General features: G+C 52.8%; 1 protein-coding gene across 1 annotated transcript in view; it reads left to right on the top strand.

The window, feature by feature from the left end:
- The window catches only part of Myom3 (myomesin 3), a 46,349-nt gene that overhangs the window by 20,010 nt on the left and 11,793 nt on the right, over nt 1–14,546 (top strand). The window contains exons 16-25 of the mRNA XM_048349849.1: nt 1,271–1,445; nt 2,720–2,841; nt 3,195–3,382; nt 3,844–3,970; nt 5,701–5,879; nt 8,659–8,773; nt 9,553–9,709; nt 10,511–10,620; nt 12,174–12,218; nt 12,935–13,071. Of these exons, the coding sequence (XP_048205806.1) occupies nt 1,271–1,445; nt 2,720–2,841; nt 3,195–3,382; nt 3,844–3,970; nt 5,701–5,879; nt 8,659–8,773; nt 9,553–9,709; nt 10,511–10,620; nt 12,174–12,218; nt 12,935–13,071 (1,355 nt within the window). The remainder of the gene's footprint in view (nt 1–1,270; nt 1,446–2,719; nt 2,842–3,194; nt 3,383–3,843; nt 3,971–5,700; nt 5,880–8,658; nt 8,774–9,552; nt 9,710–10,510; nt 10,621–12,173; nt 12,219–12,934; nt 13,072–14,546) is intronic.

The following is a 14,546-nucleotide window of genomic DNA, read 5'->3' as shown; positions in this document are numbered from 1 at the left end:
TGCAGAGAGGTGCAAGTTGATGGCACAAGTTAGGCAGGACCTTCCGGAATCAGAGAAGAGAAAAATGGAGTGGGTTGGGAGAAAGAAGATTGGAGAAATCCCATCTCTGGGGCAAAGGGAAGACAAGGGTCTCCGAAGGTTGCATAAGGACCTTGATAAGCAAAGAGATAACTAGAAAGATCATGACACCTGCTATCCACCCACCCAATCAACCATCCATCATCCATCCTTCTGGCTATACATTATCCACCCACCCACTCATCCATCACCTATCCATCCAAAGCCCATCCCTCCTTCCAGCCAGGCATCCATCCGCCCAACTACCCATTATCCACGCATCCATCCGACCAACTACCCATTATCCACACATCCATCCAAACACCATCCATCCCTCCAACAATCCATGGTCCATCCATCCAAGAAATCATGGCAGCCCCAACTCAAGAATCTTAATCTAAGGGAGCCAAGAAATGAAGAAAGAGGGGCTGGGAATATGGCCTAGCGGTAGAGTGCTTGCCTCATGTACATGAAGCCCTAGGTTCAATTCCTCAGCACCACATATATAGAAAAAAGCTGGAAGTGGAGCTGTGGCTCAAGAGGTAGAGTGCTAGCCTTAAGCAAAAAGAAGCCAGGGACAGTGCTCAGGCCCTGAGTCCATGCTCCAAGACTGGCAACAAAAACAAAACAAATAAACAAAGAAATGAAGAAAGAAATTTCAATGAAAAAACTCAAGTTTTTTTTTTAAATTAAAAATAAGGACTGGGGGGATGGGGGAAGGTAGGGGAAGAAAAGAGGGAGGAGGTAACAAGTTTGATTTTTTTTAAAAAAGTACTCACTGCTTTACATATGAAAGTCTAACCCCTCTGTACATCACTTTGACAATTAATTAATTAGATTAAAAAGAAAATTCCATCAGAAAAGAAATTCCATCAGTCAAGGCAGAAGATTGGGATGCTCACATATTCTCTGTAGGGAAAAAAAATAAGGACTGAGGAAAGCTATCTTATATGAAGATAGAGAGAGACAGAGAGATTATACCAATGAATGGGCAAGGGTTTCGGTGCTGGCATGAGGAAGCAGGGCCTCTCAGAGGTGAGGAGAGAACCTCTAGGACAGGAGTCACCATGTGCTTCTGGGCTCAGGCAAACCCAAAGCCCACAGGCAGGGCTGGGATGCAGGCAGTGCCGCTGACAGCTGCGGGACTCCGCCCTGCCTCTCCCCACACTAACGGGACATCCTCTCTGTCTCTGCCCCGTTCCTATTTTTTCAGCTACTCTCCCTCCTCCGGCTCACGTTCAAGCTTTCCGGGACACACAAACATCTGTGTGTTTGGCCTGGGAGCCCGTGCAGGGGGGCTCGGAGCTCCTCGGTTATTACATTTACTCCCGGGAGGCAGGCTCATCGGAGTGGCACACAGTGAACAACAAACCCGTGCAGGACACCAAGTAAGTCCAACTCACCCCATCCTGTGCCCGGGTGCCCCTCGTCCTCAAGGGAGGGGCCACTGTGATATGAAGCCCAGGCTTCAGGTTGCAGGCTGCAACACACACACACACACACACACACACACACACACACACACACACACACACACACACACCCTCTAGCTTCACTGCAAACCCTCCTGGATTTGTCCTAAACAGCACAGAGTTCAAGTAGCTTGCCCAAAGCCCCAGCGCTAGGAAGTGAAGGCGCAAGGTGGTTTCTGCTCTGGAGAACACTAGGGGACACTTGTTTGGGGAGAGAGGGGGCTGCCCGCTGGCAGGAGCCCCTGGCAGGAGCAAGACTTGCCACTGGACAATGCAGATAAGGAAAGGGAGGGAGAGAGAGAGAAAGAGAGAGAGAGAGAGAGATGTATAATTGAGATTTTTACCAAGAAAGTACAGGGTGAGGAAGACAATGCTACCAGATGTGGTGGCACATGCCTGTAATCTCAGCTACTCAAGAGGCTGAGGCAGGAGGATTACAAGTTCAGGCTAGCTTGGACGGAAACTAGAGAGACCTAACTCACAAACAAAAGAAGAATAAAAGAACTAGACACGTGGCACAAGTGGTAGAGCACTTGTGGAGCACGTACCTGGGTTTGATCCCCAGCATAGAGAAAGGAAGAAAGAAAAAGAGAAAGAGGGGAAGGGAGGGAGGAAAGGAAGAAAGGAGGGAGAGAGGGAGGGAGGAAGGGAGGGAGGGAGGGAAGGAGGGAGGTAGGGAGGAAAGGAGGAAGGAAGGAAGGAAGGAAGGAAGGAAGGAAGGAAGGAAGGAAGGAAGGAAGGAAGACAAAAGGTGTGGGAAAACTATTTCCTCTAAGCCATAGAGTCCTTGTCTGTTTGTATGACAATTCTTTCAGGGGTCTTTAAAAGGACTGCATCTATGCAGGTAATGGCAATCACATGTTCCTTTTCAAAGCCCTGGAGCTGTCCAGTGTCATCCTGGGTCAGGGGTTGACCGCCTTGGCCTCTGACTGGCACCTCTTGGGCACTTGAATGTTGCCGGAGGTGTCCGGGGGAGCAGGCCTTCCTTCCGGTCTGCAGGACATTCTGGGTCTGCTGTTTCAGGCTTTGCTGGGGGGAGGGGGGTGGGGTGTGTTTTAGGGGAAGAACTGGCCCCAAAGCCTTGAATCCTACTGTGCTGGAGACTACTTAGCCCACAAGGTTGTTCTAGAAGGTTCAGGAAGTCTCAGCTGTTTGGTCATCCCTGATGGATGCACGTCCCTCTCTTTCAGGTTCACGGTTCCAGGGCTGAACACAGGGAAGGATTATGAGTTTTGCATCCGGTCGGTCAGCGAGGCTGGGGTGGGCGAGAGCTCAGCCCCCACTGGGGCCCTCAGGGTCAAGCAGGCTCTAGGTGAGTCCCGGCAAGTCCACCAGACAAGCTCAAGGGCAGCCCAGGCTGGGTGAGAGCCTGAGCGGAGAGGCCACATCATTAGAGGCTCCAATGGCAGTGTCCATGGGGCCAGAGCCCAATGAGGGGAACTGGAGTTGTCCTATCTTTTTCTCTGGGGAGGCAGTGACAATGTCCTGGGGCCTGTGACAAGGTCCCGTGCCCTCCAGAGAGGCAGATCGATGCCGCTGGCTCAGGCCAGGCCCCACCTGGGATCAGAATGGGCACGCGTTCTGTTCTGTCTGCCACTGCCTTCAAGCCTGCTGTTCAGTAGCGCCACCTAGAGGCGTGGCTGTCTCACCTTCTTTCCTCCACAGCCACCCCATCGGCCCCACGCGACTTTGCACTCCTGCACTGCGGGAAGAACGAAATGGTCATCGGGTGGAAGCCCCCCAGGCGCCGTGGAGGTGGCAAGATCCTGGGCTACTTCCTGGACCAGCATGACTCCGAGGAGCTGCCCTGGTGCCCGGTCAGCCAGCAGCCCATCCCCAGCCGAGTCTGCAAGGTGAGGCTCCATTGCTCTGTGCGAGGGGAGGCCGCAGGCACCGCTGGAGGCCCTGGGCCTGAGGGAGGCCTTAAGTTCCTACCAGGAACAGCACTGCTTAAACCCCTTCTACTGGGGGTCTCCCCCTCTTCCTTCCCCAGCCCCAGGGCCTTCACCACCTGCCTTTCTTTTATTTATTTATTTATTTATTTATTTTAATGCCAGTCCAGGGGCTTGAATTCAGGGCCTGGACGCTGGCCCTGAGCTTTTGTGCTCAAGGCTTGAGCACTCTACCACTTGAGCCACAGCTCCAGCTTCTGGCTTTTTGCTGGTTAATTGGAGATAAGAGTCTCTTGGGATTTGTTTGCCCAGGCTGGCTTCGAACTTCAATCCTCAGATCTCAGCCTCCTGAGTAGCCAGGGTGATTGGCATGAGCCACCAGGTCTGAACCCCCCTCACAGTTTATCTCTCTGCCCCTCCAGATCAGCAACCTTCAGGAAGGCCACTTCTATGAGTTCCGTGCCCGGGCAGTCAACTGGGCGGGTGTTGGTGAACTGTCTGCGCCCAGCAGCCTCTTTGAGTGCAAGGAATGGACGATGCCCCAGCCAGGTGAGAGCCCGGAAGGGCTGGCGCTCAGAACCTGACTCCCCACCCGGAACCCAAAGGATGCATGCCGCCATGCCCCCGTGTGCTCAGGCTTTCTCTGTTGGCCTTTCACCTGGACCTTCACACACACACACACACACACACACACACACACACAGAGCGAGAGAGCTGTAGTCCCCGAAGTGCAGAGACCCCGCCGTCACCTGAGCCCCAGTACTGACTGTCCCCCAACTTGACACACAATCTCAGGTCTGATTCTAGGCAGAGACCCATGGTGAACCCCAAGGCCACACTGCCAGGGTGACCAACACATCCCGGCTTGCCCATTTTGCTACTCAGAGTCCCATGTCCTAGGAGTCCCCTCGGTCCCGCATGCACAGGGAAGCTGGCCTCCTCGCACTCGGGACCCACAACCCCGTTCTCCTTCTCATGAGAGAGCTCCTCGTCAACCCCAGGAGCACGACCTGTTTTCTGCACAACACCTTGAGCAAGAATGGCAATAGGAGATCACAACCCTTACAAACTGCTACCCAGGAGGCTGAGATCTGAGGATCACGGTTCAAAGCCAGCCTGGGCAGGAAAGTCCATGAGACTCTTATCTCCAATGAACCTCCAGAAAACCAGAAGTGGTGCTGTGGCTCAAGTGGTAGAGTGCTAGCCTGGAGCTGAAGAGATCAGGGACAGCACCCGGGCCCACAATCCAAGCCCCAAGACTAACAACAACAACAAAATGTGGGTGGGGAAGGAGACTGCTACTACTTGGAGTCTGAATTCAGGGCCTCACACCTCCTAGACAAGCACTCTGCCACTTGAGCCACACAGTCATTTTGTTCTTATTGTGGTTTGTTTTTAAGATAGGGTCTCTAAGCCTAACACTAGCAGCTCACACCTGTCTCCCTAACTAACTCAGGAGGATGGGACCTGAGGATTCAATGCCAGCCTGCACAGACAAATCCCACTAGACTCTTATCTCCAAGTAACCAGCAGAAAGCTGGGAGTGGAGGCGCTTAAGGAGTAGAGCACCAGCCTTGAGTGAAAAACCCAAAGCAAGAACCACAAGGCCCTGAGTTCAACCCCACCGCCAGCATACATGAGCGTGTGCACGCATGCACACACACACATACACACACACACATACACAAGCTAGGGGATCCAGCTTTAGTCTAGCCAGCCTTGAATTATGATCCTCATACCTCTGCCTCCTGAGTATCTGGGATTACAGGTGTGAGCCACCGTGCCTGTACCTAGGCATACAACATCACTATCTTACAAGAACTCTCAGGACTGAGGCATGGCTCAAGTGGTAAGCACTTGCCTCACAGGCCTGGGAACTTCAGGTAAGATGACATGAACACGGAGGTTGAGAACTCATGTTTTGCCATGAGCCAGGACAATGGGCCCTGAGCCCTGGGGCCGTGCTCTCCAGGCCCCTCTGAAATGACAAGCACTGCCTAGGGTGGGAATGGGAAAGGCCAGAGAACCAGGTGGTCAAGCCGAGCACATCTTGAATCATTAACCCTGCTGAGGCCTTGGGCTAAGCTTTGTTAGGAAGCCAAGGCCAGGCCTGCCACTGTGCCCCGCGGAGGCATTTCAAGGCTGGAAGGTGACTCGCTGACAGTGACTGGCCAGCTTGCTGACTGCCCACGAGGCTCACTGCCCGCATGTGCACCTAGCTGGCCGGCTGCTGCCTGGCCCCAACCGCACGTCTCCGCCCCGTGTCTCACCCCGCCCAGGCCCCCCATACGACGCGCGGGTGTCGGAGGTGCAGGCCACCTCCCTGATGCTGCAGTGGGAGCCCCCGCTGTACACGGGCGCTGGACCAGTCACAGGCTACCACATCAGTGTCCAGGAGGAAGGCTCTGAGGAATGGAAGCCAGTCACCCCGGATTCCATCTCTGACACCCACCTGAGGGTGAGTTCTCGCCCCTTCACCACCAGTCTCCCCTGCCACTGAATGTAACCTTCCGAGAGCAGGAGAGCACTTCCCTAGCTTAATGGCAACAGAAGACCAGAAAGGGAGAGTGATTTACTCAGGGTCACACAGCAGATGTTAGTAGGTCAAGCTGGCTGGTGGCCTTACCCTAGGTTCTCCTTGCTGGATAAACATCTCCCTGAAACCCACCCAGTTCTATTAGCATTGAATATGCAGAATCCCTTAATCCAGAAACTCTGCTTCTAGTGTGGATGAACTGTAGACCCACAATAAGCATATGTGTAAAGACCTAAGATAGTGGTGGCCATGGTAGTATATTATTAACAGCAGAGGTAGATGCAGTTTACACATCGACCAGTAGAGGGAGCTGCTGGGATGAATCACAGCGCATCCTGTGCCGAGTCAGCAGTGTCTTGGAATGTTATCAAGAATATACTAGGGCGGGGCACCAGTGGCTCACAACTGTTATCCGAGCTACTCAGGAAGCTGAGATCTGAGGGTCGCAGTTTAAAGCCAGCCCAAGCAAGAAAGTCGTGAGACTCTTATCTCCAATAAATCACCAGAAAACCAGAAGTGGCGCTGTGGCTCCAAGTGGTAGAGTGCTAGCCTTGAGCTAAAGAGCTCAGGGACAGCACCCAGGCCCAGAGTTCAAGCCCCACTGTTATGCCAGATTTCCGGTCCCCAAAGACCACCAAGGAACCGATACCGATGCAAACGCATGAGAGTCTTTATTGCAAGCTCGAGCTTGGACTCCCAACCATCACCAACACAGCAGATCTGGATTGAGAGTTCCGACCCTCAGATAGGCAGGGTTTTTACTGTGATTAAAACAGGGGCAGGGTATTTCCAACTTGGCAGATACTTGATTGGATGGCATTTAGCAAGCAAGTAATGTCCTATTTCTATTGGCCATCTACCCTTTCCGTTATCTATTTTGGCTTTGATATTGGGAATTGGCCTCGGTATCAGGAATTGACAACAGGTGGTCACGTAGCACTGATGCAGGGGGTTAATGCAGGGGGTAGAGCAAGCCGTTTACAGAAGCAGAATATTGTGGTCAGGCTGACCTAGTACCAACTTTATTTTAACAATTGTGACCATGTTTTCCCATTACCACTAAGCAAGCTTGAGCGGGCTAAAACAATCCAGTACTCAATCATAAGTAAACCAACCCAACAGTTACCATGGCATTTCTACTACTATTATGATCATTTTTTACTGTCCGTTACCATGGTTGTTACCCAGGTACAGAGGGGAACAAGTGCTCCCTACATTTTTAAATGTCAAACTATAAGAAACTAGTCTCACGGGTGGGGGTGCAGCCCTCTATCATAGAGTCATCACCAGGGTTTAGAAGCTGTTATAATTTTAACACTAAAACTTATATTTAGTTTCCCCAGTTTTCAGGTCAGCCCTAACACCACAACCAATAGAAAGAGAAAGAGAGAGAGAGAGAGAGAGAGAGAGAGAGAGAGAGAGAGAGAGAGAGAGAGAGGGAGAGGGAGGGAGGGAGGGAGGGAGGGGAGAGAAGCCCCACAACCAACAGAAAGAGAGAGAGGGACAGAGGGAGGGAGGGAGGAAGGGAGGGAGGGAGGGGGAAGGAGGGAGGGAGGAAGGAAGGGGGAGGGAGGGAGAGAGGGGGAGGAAGGGAGGGAGGGAGGGAAGGAGAGTGAGAAAAGAAAGACAGACAGAAAGGAAGGAAGGAAGAAAGAAAGAAAGAAAGAAAGAAAGAAAGAAAGAAAGAAAGAAAGAAAGAAAGAAAGAAAGAAAGAAAGGAAGGAAGGAAGGAAGGAAGGAAGGAAGGAAGGAAGGAAGGAAGAAAGAGGGCTGGGAATGTGGCCTGGTGGCAAGAATGCTTGCCTCATATACATGAAGCCCTGAGTTTGATTCCCCAGCACCACATATATAGAAAATGGGCAGACTGGGAACATAGCCTAGTGGCAAGAGTGCTTGACTTGTACACATGAAGCCCTGGGTTCCATTCCCCAGCACCACATATATAGAAAATGGCCAGAACTGGCACTGTGGCTCAAGTGGCAGAGTGCTAGCCTTGAGCAAAAAGAAGCCAGGGACAGTGCTCAGGCCCTGAGTCCAAGGCCCAGGACTGGCAAAAAAAAAAAAGAAAAGAAAAGAAAATGGGCAGAAATGGCGCTGTGGCTCAAGTAGCAGAGCACTAGCCTTGAGCAAAATGAAGCCAGGGACAGCAGTGCTCAGGCCCTGAGTTCAAGCCCAGGACTGGCAAAAAAAAAAAAAAAAAAAAAAAAAAAAAAAAAACAGAAAGAAAGAGAGAGAGAGAGAGAGAGAGAGAGGAAACTAGGAAGCCAGGCACCACATGTAATTCTAGCTATTCAAGAAGCTGAGATCTGGGGATCACAATTCAAAGCCAGCCCAGGCAGACAAATCTGTGAGACTCTCATCTCCAGTGAACCACCTAAAACTAGAAGTGGAGGTATGACTCAAGTGGTAGCGCGCCAATCTTGAATGAGAAAGCTAAGCAAGAGCACAAGGTCCTGAGTGTAAGCCCCAAAACTGGCACTGAAAGGAGGATGTGGAGGAGGAGAAGGAAGGAGAAGAGGCATTAGGGAAGGTCTAAGGAAAATCACAAAGGAAGGCCCTCAGAACACCCAGAACTCAGGATGGGCGCCTTGCCCGTACCCCGCTCCAGCCGCTGAGTCTCTTCAGGCCCCGGGTGCCATGGGCCAGGGTTGCAGGAGAAAGCATCTTTGCTGATCTTGCATTTGGCTCTTGCTCTCCCCAGGTGTCTAACTTGCAGCCGGGAAAGAGGTACATGTTCCAGGTCCAGGCCATGAATTCAGCGGGGCTGGGACAACCATCGGTGCCCACTGACCCTGTGCTCCTGGAGGACAAGCCAGGTAGGGCAGCCTGGCAGAGAGTGCCAGCACCCGCAGCTGAGCTGTGCTCTTGAGGATGGGCAAAGCTCTTGGCAGAACTGGGCGGGGAGACAGGGGCTGATGGCTCACACCTGTCATCCTAGCTACTTGGGAGGCTGAGATCTAAGGATCGTGGTTCAAGGCTAGCCTAGGCAGGAAAGTCAGTAGGACTCTAATCTCCAGTTAACCACCAAGTGATAGAGGACCAGCCGTAAGCAAAAGTGCAGAGCTCTGAGTTCTAGCCCCAGAACTAGCACATAAAAAGCAAAAGAGAAATGAAATAAAACGTAGTACACTAGCCAGGCGCTGGTGCCTCACGCCTGTAATCCTAGCTACTCAAAAGGCTGAGACCTAAGGATTGTGGTTCAAGGCTAGCCTAGGCAAGAAAGCCTATGAGAATCTTATCTCCAATTAACTGGAGCTGTGGCACAGTGGTAGAATGCTAGAGTGCACAAAAGAGGTCAGGGACAGCAGCCAAGCCCAAAGTTCAAGCCCCATGACTGACCAAAACAAACAAAAAACATGATACTCCAGTAGACAGGGTCATTCTATCGAGGGCAGTTGAGGAGGGACTCTGGGAGGAGGTGACATTTGAGCTGAGGGGGAGTGGGACCATACAAGGCCTTGAGAGCCACTGCCTGACTGCCATCTGGGTGTATTGTGATATTCAGGAGCAAAATGGCAGCCACTGAAGGGTCTACCTGGAGAGAGAGGGACACAACCTGGGTTCTTCATTCCAAGTCTCTGAATCTCACCCTCAGATGCCCAGGAGATCCAAGTTGGCGTGGATGACGAGGGTCGCATCTACATGGCCTTCGAAGCCCCCGAAGCCCCCGACTCCTCGGAGTTCCAGTGGGCCAAAGATTACCAGGGCCCGCCGGCCCCCCAGAGGGTGGAAATCGAGGACGAAATGAACAAGTAAGTGGGGTGAGGAGGGGCGATGGCTTTGCGATGGCCCCGAGCACTGGCAGAGCTGTGGGGGTCCACATGGCAGGGCTCACAGACTGAAGGGGCTGCCAGCTGCCCCCTAAGGGAAGCCAAGGCAAGGAAAGGTGCATTTCAGTGGCTGAAACAGTGTCCTTCTTTTAAAGGTGTGTGTGTGTGTGTGTGTGTGTGTGTGTGTGTGTGTGTGTGTGTGTGTGTTTTCCTGGGGCTTGGACTCAGGGCCAAATGCTGGCCCTTAGCTTTTTCACTCAAAGCTGGAGCTCTACCACTTGAGCCACAGCTCCTCTTCTGGCTTTTGCTGCTTAGTTGGGGATCAGAGTCTCACAAGCTCTCTTGCCTGGGCTGGCTTCAAACTGCAGTCCTCAGATCTCAGCCTCCTGAGTAGCTAGGGTTACAGACTTTGCCTCAGAGTCTCCTATGAGGTGCTCAGACCACCCAGGTCTCTACCCCAGGTGCGGGCAACACGTTTTCCTCATGGATGGAATGAAAGGGTGGAGCAGAGGCCCCCAAGGCCCCTGCCGAATACTGCCCTATCTCAGCTCTGTCCGGCAGGAGAAGCTGCCGCCTGAACCAGGAGGAAGACAGGGCAGCATGGTGGTGGACAGCGCCAGGCACCAGGACAAAGGGGAGACCAAGGGGGTGCTTCCCCACTTGGCTGGGGTCTGGAAAGGGGGTGCAGGTGGCCAGAGCCAAGGCAGTTCTCCAGCTGCCAGGCCTACATTGCCCAAGGCTTGGGCCTGCCTCCGTCCAGCATCGCTCCCCTCTCTCTGCCAGGTCCAAGGTCATCCTGAAGGAACCTGACCTTCAGGATTTGGGCATCTACTCAGTGGTAGTCACTGATGCGGACGAAGACACATCAGCAAGCCACACGTTGACAGAGGAAGGTACAGTCCTTGTTCTCCACCACTGTCCAGGGAGACAGCCCAAGCCCCAGTCCAAACACAGAAGCCCCTGGAGGCCGGCAAGGCACAGCAAAAATACACAACCGCCCTTGCGCCCCACCCCCTTGCTCTCACTCAGCCAATCAACAGACGCCTCCTGAGCACCTCCCATGCACCACACACAGCCCCAGCACAGCCCCAGGCCCTGGGGGCGACACTGAAGAATTCCATAGGCAGAAATCGCTGCCCTGTAGAACTTGCCTTCTTCTGATCCCTCTTTTTTGTCCCCAATTTGAGTGAAAGACAAAGGCTCCAGAATCATTGTTATTCCCTTCTGTAACCTAAGAAAAACAAGAGCAGGGGAGTGGGGATGAGTGGCAGAGGACAGGGCTCTGAGGCTGGGGGTGAGGACAGAGCCCAGCCATGGTGCTGCCTCCACAGAGCCCACATCTGTTGAGTTGACTGGTGGTGGCTGATGAGATTTCCCGCCCCCCCCCCCCCAGTGTCCATAGCAACCAGGGCAGCCCATGCCCATTGCCTTCCTGCTCTGTGCCCTCCAGTGTCTTTAATTCTGTGAAGAAGCGAACCCCCTGGAGGCCTGGGCCCCACTGCCAGTTCCGTAGGGCTGGGAAACTCCCATCACCTCTCAGACCTCAGTTTCCTCCTCTGTGCAAGGTTGTTTCGCTTGGGGTTTTTTGTTTTGCTTTGTTTTTTTGTGCCAGTACTGGAGCTTGAATTCGGGACCTGGGTGCTATCTTTTAGCTTATTTTTTGCTCAAGTCTAGTCCTCTACAACTTGAGTCACAGCTCCACGTCAGGGTTTCCTGGTGGTTCACTGGAGATGAGAGTCTCACAGACTTCCCTGCCCAGGCTGGCTTCGAACCACAGTCCTCAGATCTCAGCCTCCTAAGCAGCTAGGAGTACAGGCGTGAACCACCCGCGCACCCAGCTTCCTCCTCGGTACAGGATGATTCGAAGCCCCATCTGCCCTGTCTGAAACAATAGTGCTGCACAGATACAACTCAATGATCCTGTGCAAACTGAAGCCACCCACAGAACTGACGTTGTTTGGGGGACCTTAGTGGGGGCGGGTGGGGTACTTGCCATGAATCCAAGCCATCATGCTAAGGATTCTGGGGTCTCTAAAGCACTCGGCGCATGCTCCTCTGAGGAGCTTGGGCGGAGCCTGACGCAAGGCGCATGCTCCTCTGAGGAGCTTGGGCGGAGCCTGACACAGGGCGCATGCTCCTCTGAGGAGCTTGGGCGGAGCCTGGCACTGGGCGCATGCTCCTCTGAGGAGCTTGGTCCGCCGTGAAGGGCCGGGAGAGCAGGCAAAACCCAGCACTGCCAGCTGCATCTCCTCAGCCCCCAGGTCAAAGCCCGCCGTGCTCAGCGCCAGGCCCGGTGGAGCGCGGGACCCCAAGTTGGGCCAGGGAGGGGGGGGAGACGGAGGGTCTCTTGGGACTTCACGGCGTAGGACCCCAAGGTGGCTCCCATGGGTCCCCTTAGCCTGGTGTGCCATGGTCTCTGTTTGTTTCCTGCCCCTTCCTGCCCTAGAGCTGAACAAGCTGAAGAAGCGGAGCCACGAGATCAGAAACCCAGGTGAGCATCCGGGCAGCAGCGTCACGCAGCTCCTAAAGGCCCCATGGCCTGAGCGGAGCTGACTCGCGTGGAGAGCCAGGAAACACCCAGGGACACAGCACAGCCAGCAGGAGCCAGGAAGGTGCAAGAACGGGAAACACAATGTCCCTCATCACCATCATCATCATCATCACCATCAATGCCATCACCACTTCCATTGTTACCACCACCATCACCACCACCACCATCACCATCATCACCATCATTATCACCATTGCCATCATCACCATCATCACCACCATTACCATTGTCAGCACCAGCACCAGCACCGACAGCAGCATGTTGCCCTTAGCTCATCCAAGCCTGTGCTTCTCTCCTTTGGCTCTGGGTGATGGCGTCCTGGAGCCAGGGTCACAAGCGGGACCAAGAGCTTTTCAAACCCCTGGTGCCCTGGCCCCACCCCATAACAAATCAGAGTCACTGGAGACGGAGTACATACTAGAATGTCCTAAAGTTCCCCTGGGATCTGATGCCAGCCGGGCTCAGAGCCCTTGGAGAGAAATGGCTTTTCTAAGATGGAATAGAAGTGAAGTGAGCACACAGAAAGCTCGCCTCACGCCCCCAGCTCAGCTCCTCCAAGCTTGTCCTACTTCCAATGCCAACCCCGGTGGGCCTAGTCAGGAGCAGAGAGGGGAGAGGGCTCCCCACCCATTCCCTCCCCATCCTGTGCCTCCCAGTGATCAAACTCATCTCAGGCTGGAACGTTGACATCCTGGAGCAAGGCGAGGTGCGGCTCTGGCTGGAAGTGGAAAAGCTGTCCCCCGCCGCTGAGCTGCACCTCATCTTCAATGAGAAGGAGATCTTCAGCTCCCCGGTAGGTGGCGTGTGCTGGCTGTGGTTTCTGGGGGCCTGTACCTCCCCCCAACCCCACCCCTGCCCATGTTATTTTAGGAATGGCTGTGTGTTTTGGCTGTCCCCATGGCCGGGTGGAGCGACGGACATTGGGCTGGTAGTACATGGTGGGTAGGAGGCCGGGGGCTCAAAAGCTTGGTGCTGCCCCGTGCAGGGGATATTTCTACCACCAAAGGATTTCCCATGCTTCCAGTGTCTTCCTAATGCCTAGTCAGACACGCTCAAGATGGGAAAACTGCATTCATGCCAACAATTAGCTAAGCCTAGTCTAGGCGCTGGTGACTCATGCCTGTCATCCTAGCTACTCAGGAGGCTGAGATCTAAGGTGAGGGTGAAGGTTCAGAGCCAATCCAGGCAGGAAAATCTGTGAGACTCTTAGCTCCAGTTAACCAGCAAACTAGGAAGCAGGGGTGTGGCTCAAGTGGTAGAGCGCCAGCCTTGAGTGCAAAAGCTAAGGAACGGTGTCCAGGCCCTGAATTAGGCCCAATACCAGCACACAAACACATACACCACACATACACACAAAACAAGTTTAAATCTTAATCTGCTTTAGGTACAATACAAGGTACTTCTGCACAAGCTAAATCTACTCTGGTTAGAATTTTTTTTATTCTATTGGCCACTTCACTATCATGCCCCTTTACTTTTCCTTTTCTCATGCCAAATAGAGTCTGATTTCTTCTTTTTTTCCTCTTAATTACAACTAGCTCATTAAAAATCAGTGCTGCATAAATGAATCAGTACCCAAGCATTTGCCTACTAAAATGCTTCTCATTTTATCTCTTGTTTTGTTTTTTTGCCAGCCCTGGGGCTTGAGCACTGTCCCTGGCTTCTTTTTGCTCAAGGCTAGCACTCTGCCACTCGAGCCACAGCACCAGTTCTGGCCTTTTCTATATATGTGGTACTGAGGATTCGAATCCAGGGCTTCATATATACAAGGCAAGCACTCTTGCCACTAGGCTATATTCCCACCCCCCTGATTTTATCTTAAATGGCTCCAATTTCTTCCTCCTATGACTATGTGTTTTATTCCCTAGGTAGCTAGGTTGTAGTAGGCTGAGCTGTTGATCTTAGATTGGGTTTCCTTGCCAAAATGGGAATTCCAGTCTCAGGAAAACTTCAAGTGCACAATATACAGTCTCACATTATTTGTGAATTTCATCTCTAGATAACAAAGCAGCCATCAAAAACATGGAGGGGGAGGGCTGGGAATGTGGCCTAGTGGTAGAGTGCTTGCCTAGCATGCATGAAGCCCTGGGTTCAATTCCTCAGCACCATATAAACAGAAAAAGCCGGAAGTGGCATTGTGGCTCAAGCAGTAGAGTGCTAGCCTTGAGCAAAAAGAAGCCAGGGACAGTGCTCAGACCCTGAGTTCAAGGCCCAGGACTGGCAAAAAAAAAAAAAAAAAGCATGGAGGGGGTGGAGGGATAGGTGTTC

The sequence above is a fragment of the Perognathus longimembris genome, chromosome 7 (assembly GCF_023159225.1).
Source record: "Perognathus longimembris pacificus isolate PPM17 chromosome 7, ASM2315922v1, whole genome shotgun sequence".
Classification (NCBI taxonomy): Eukaryota; Metazoa; Chordata; class Mammalia; order Rodentia; family Heteromyidae; genus Perognathus; species Perognathus longimembris.
The sequence above is the reverse complement of the archived record's forward strand: the minus strand, read 5'-3'. Positions and strand labels throughout refer to the sequence as shown.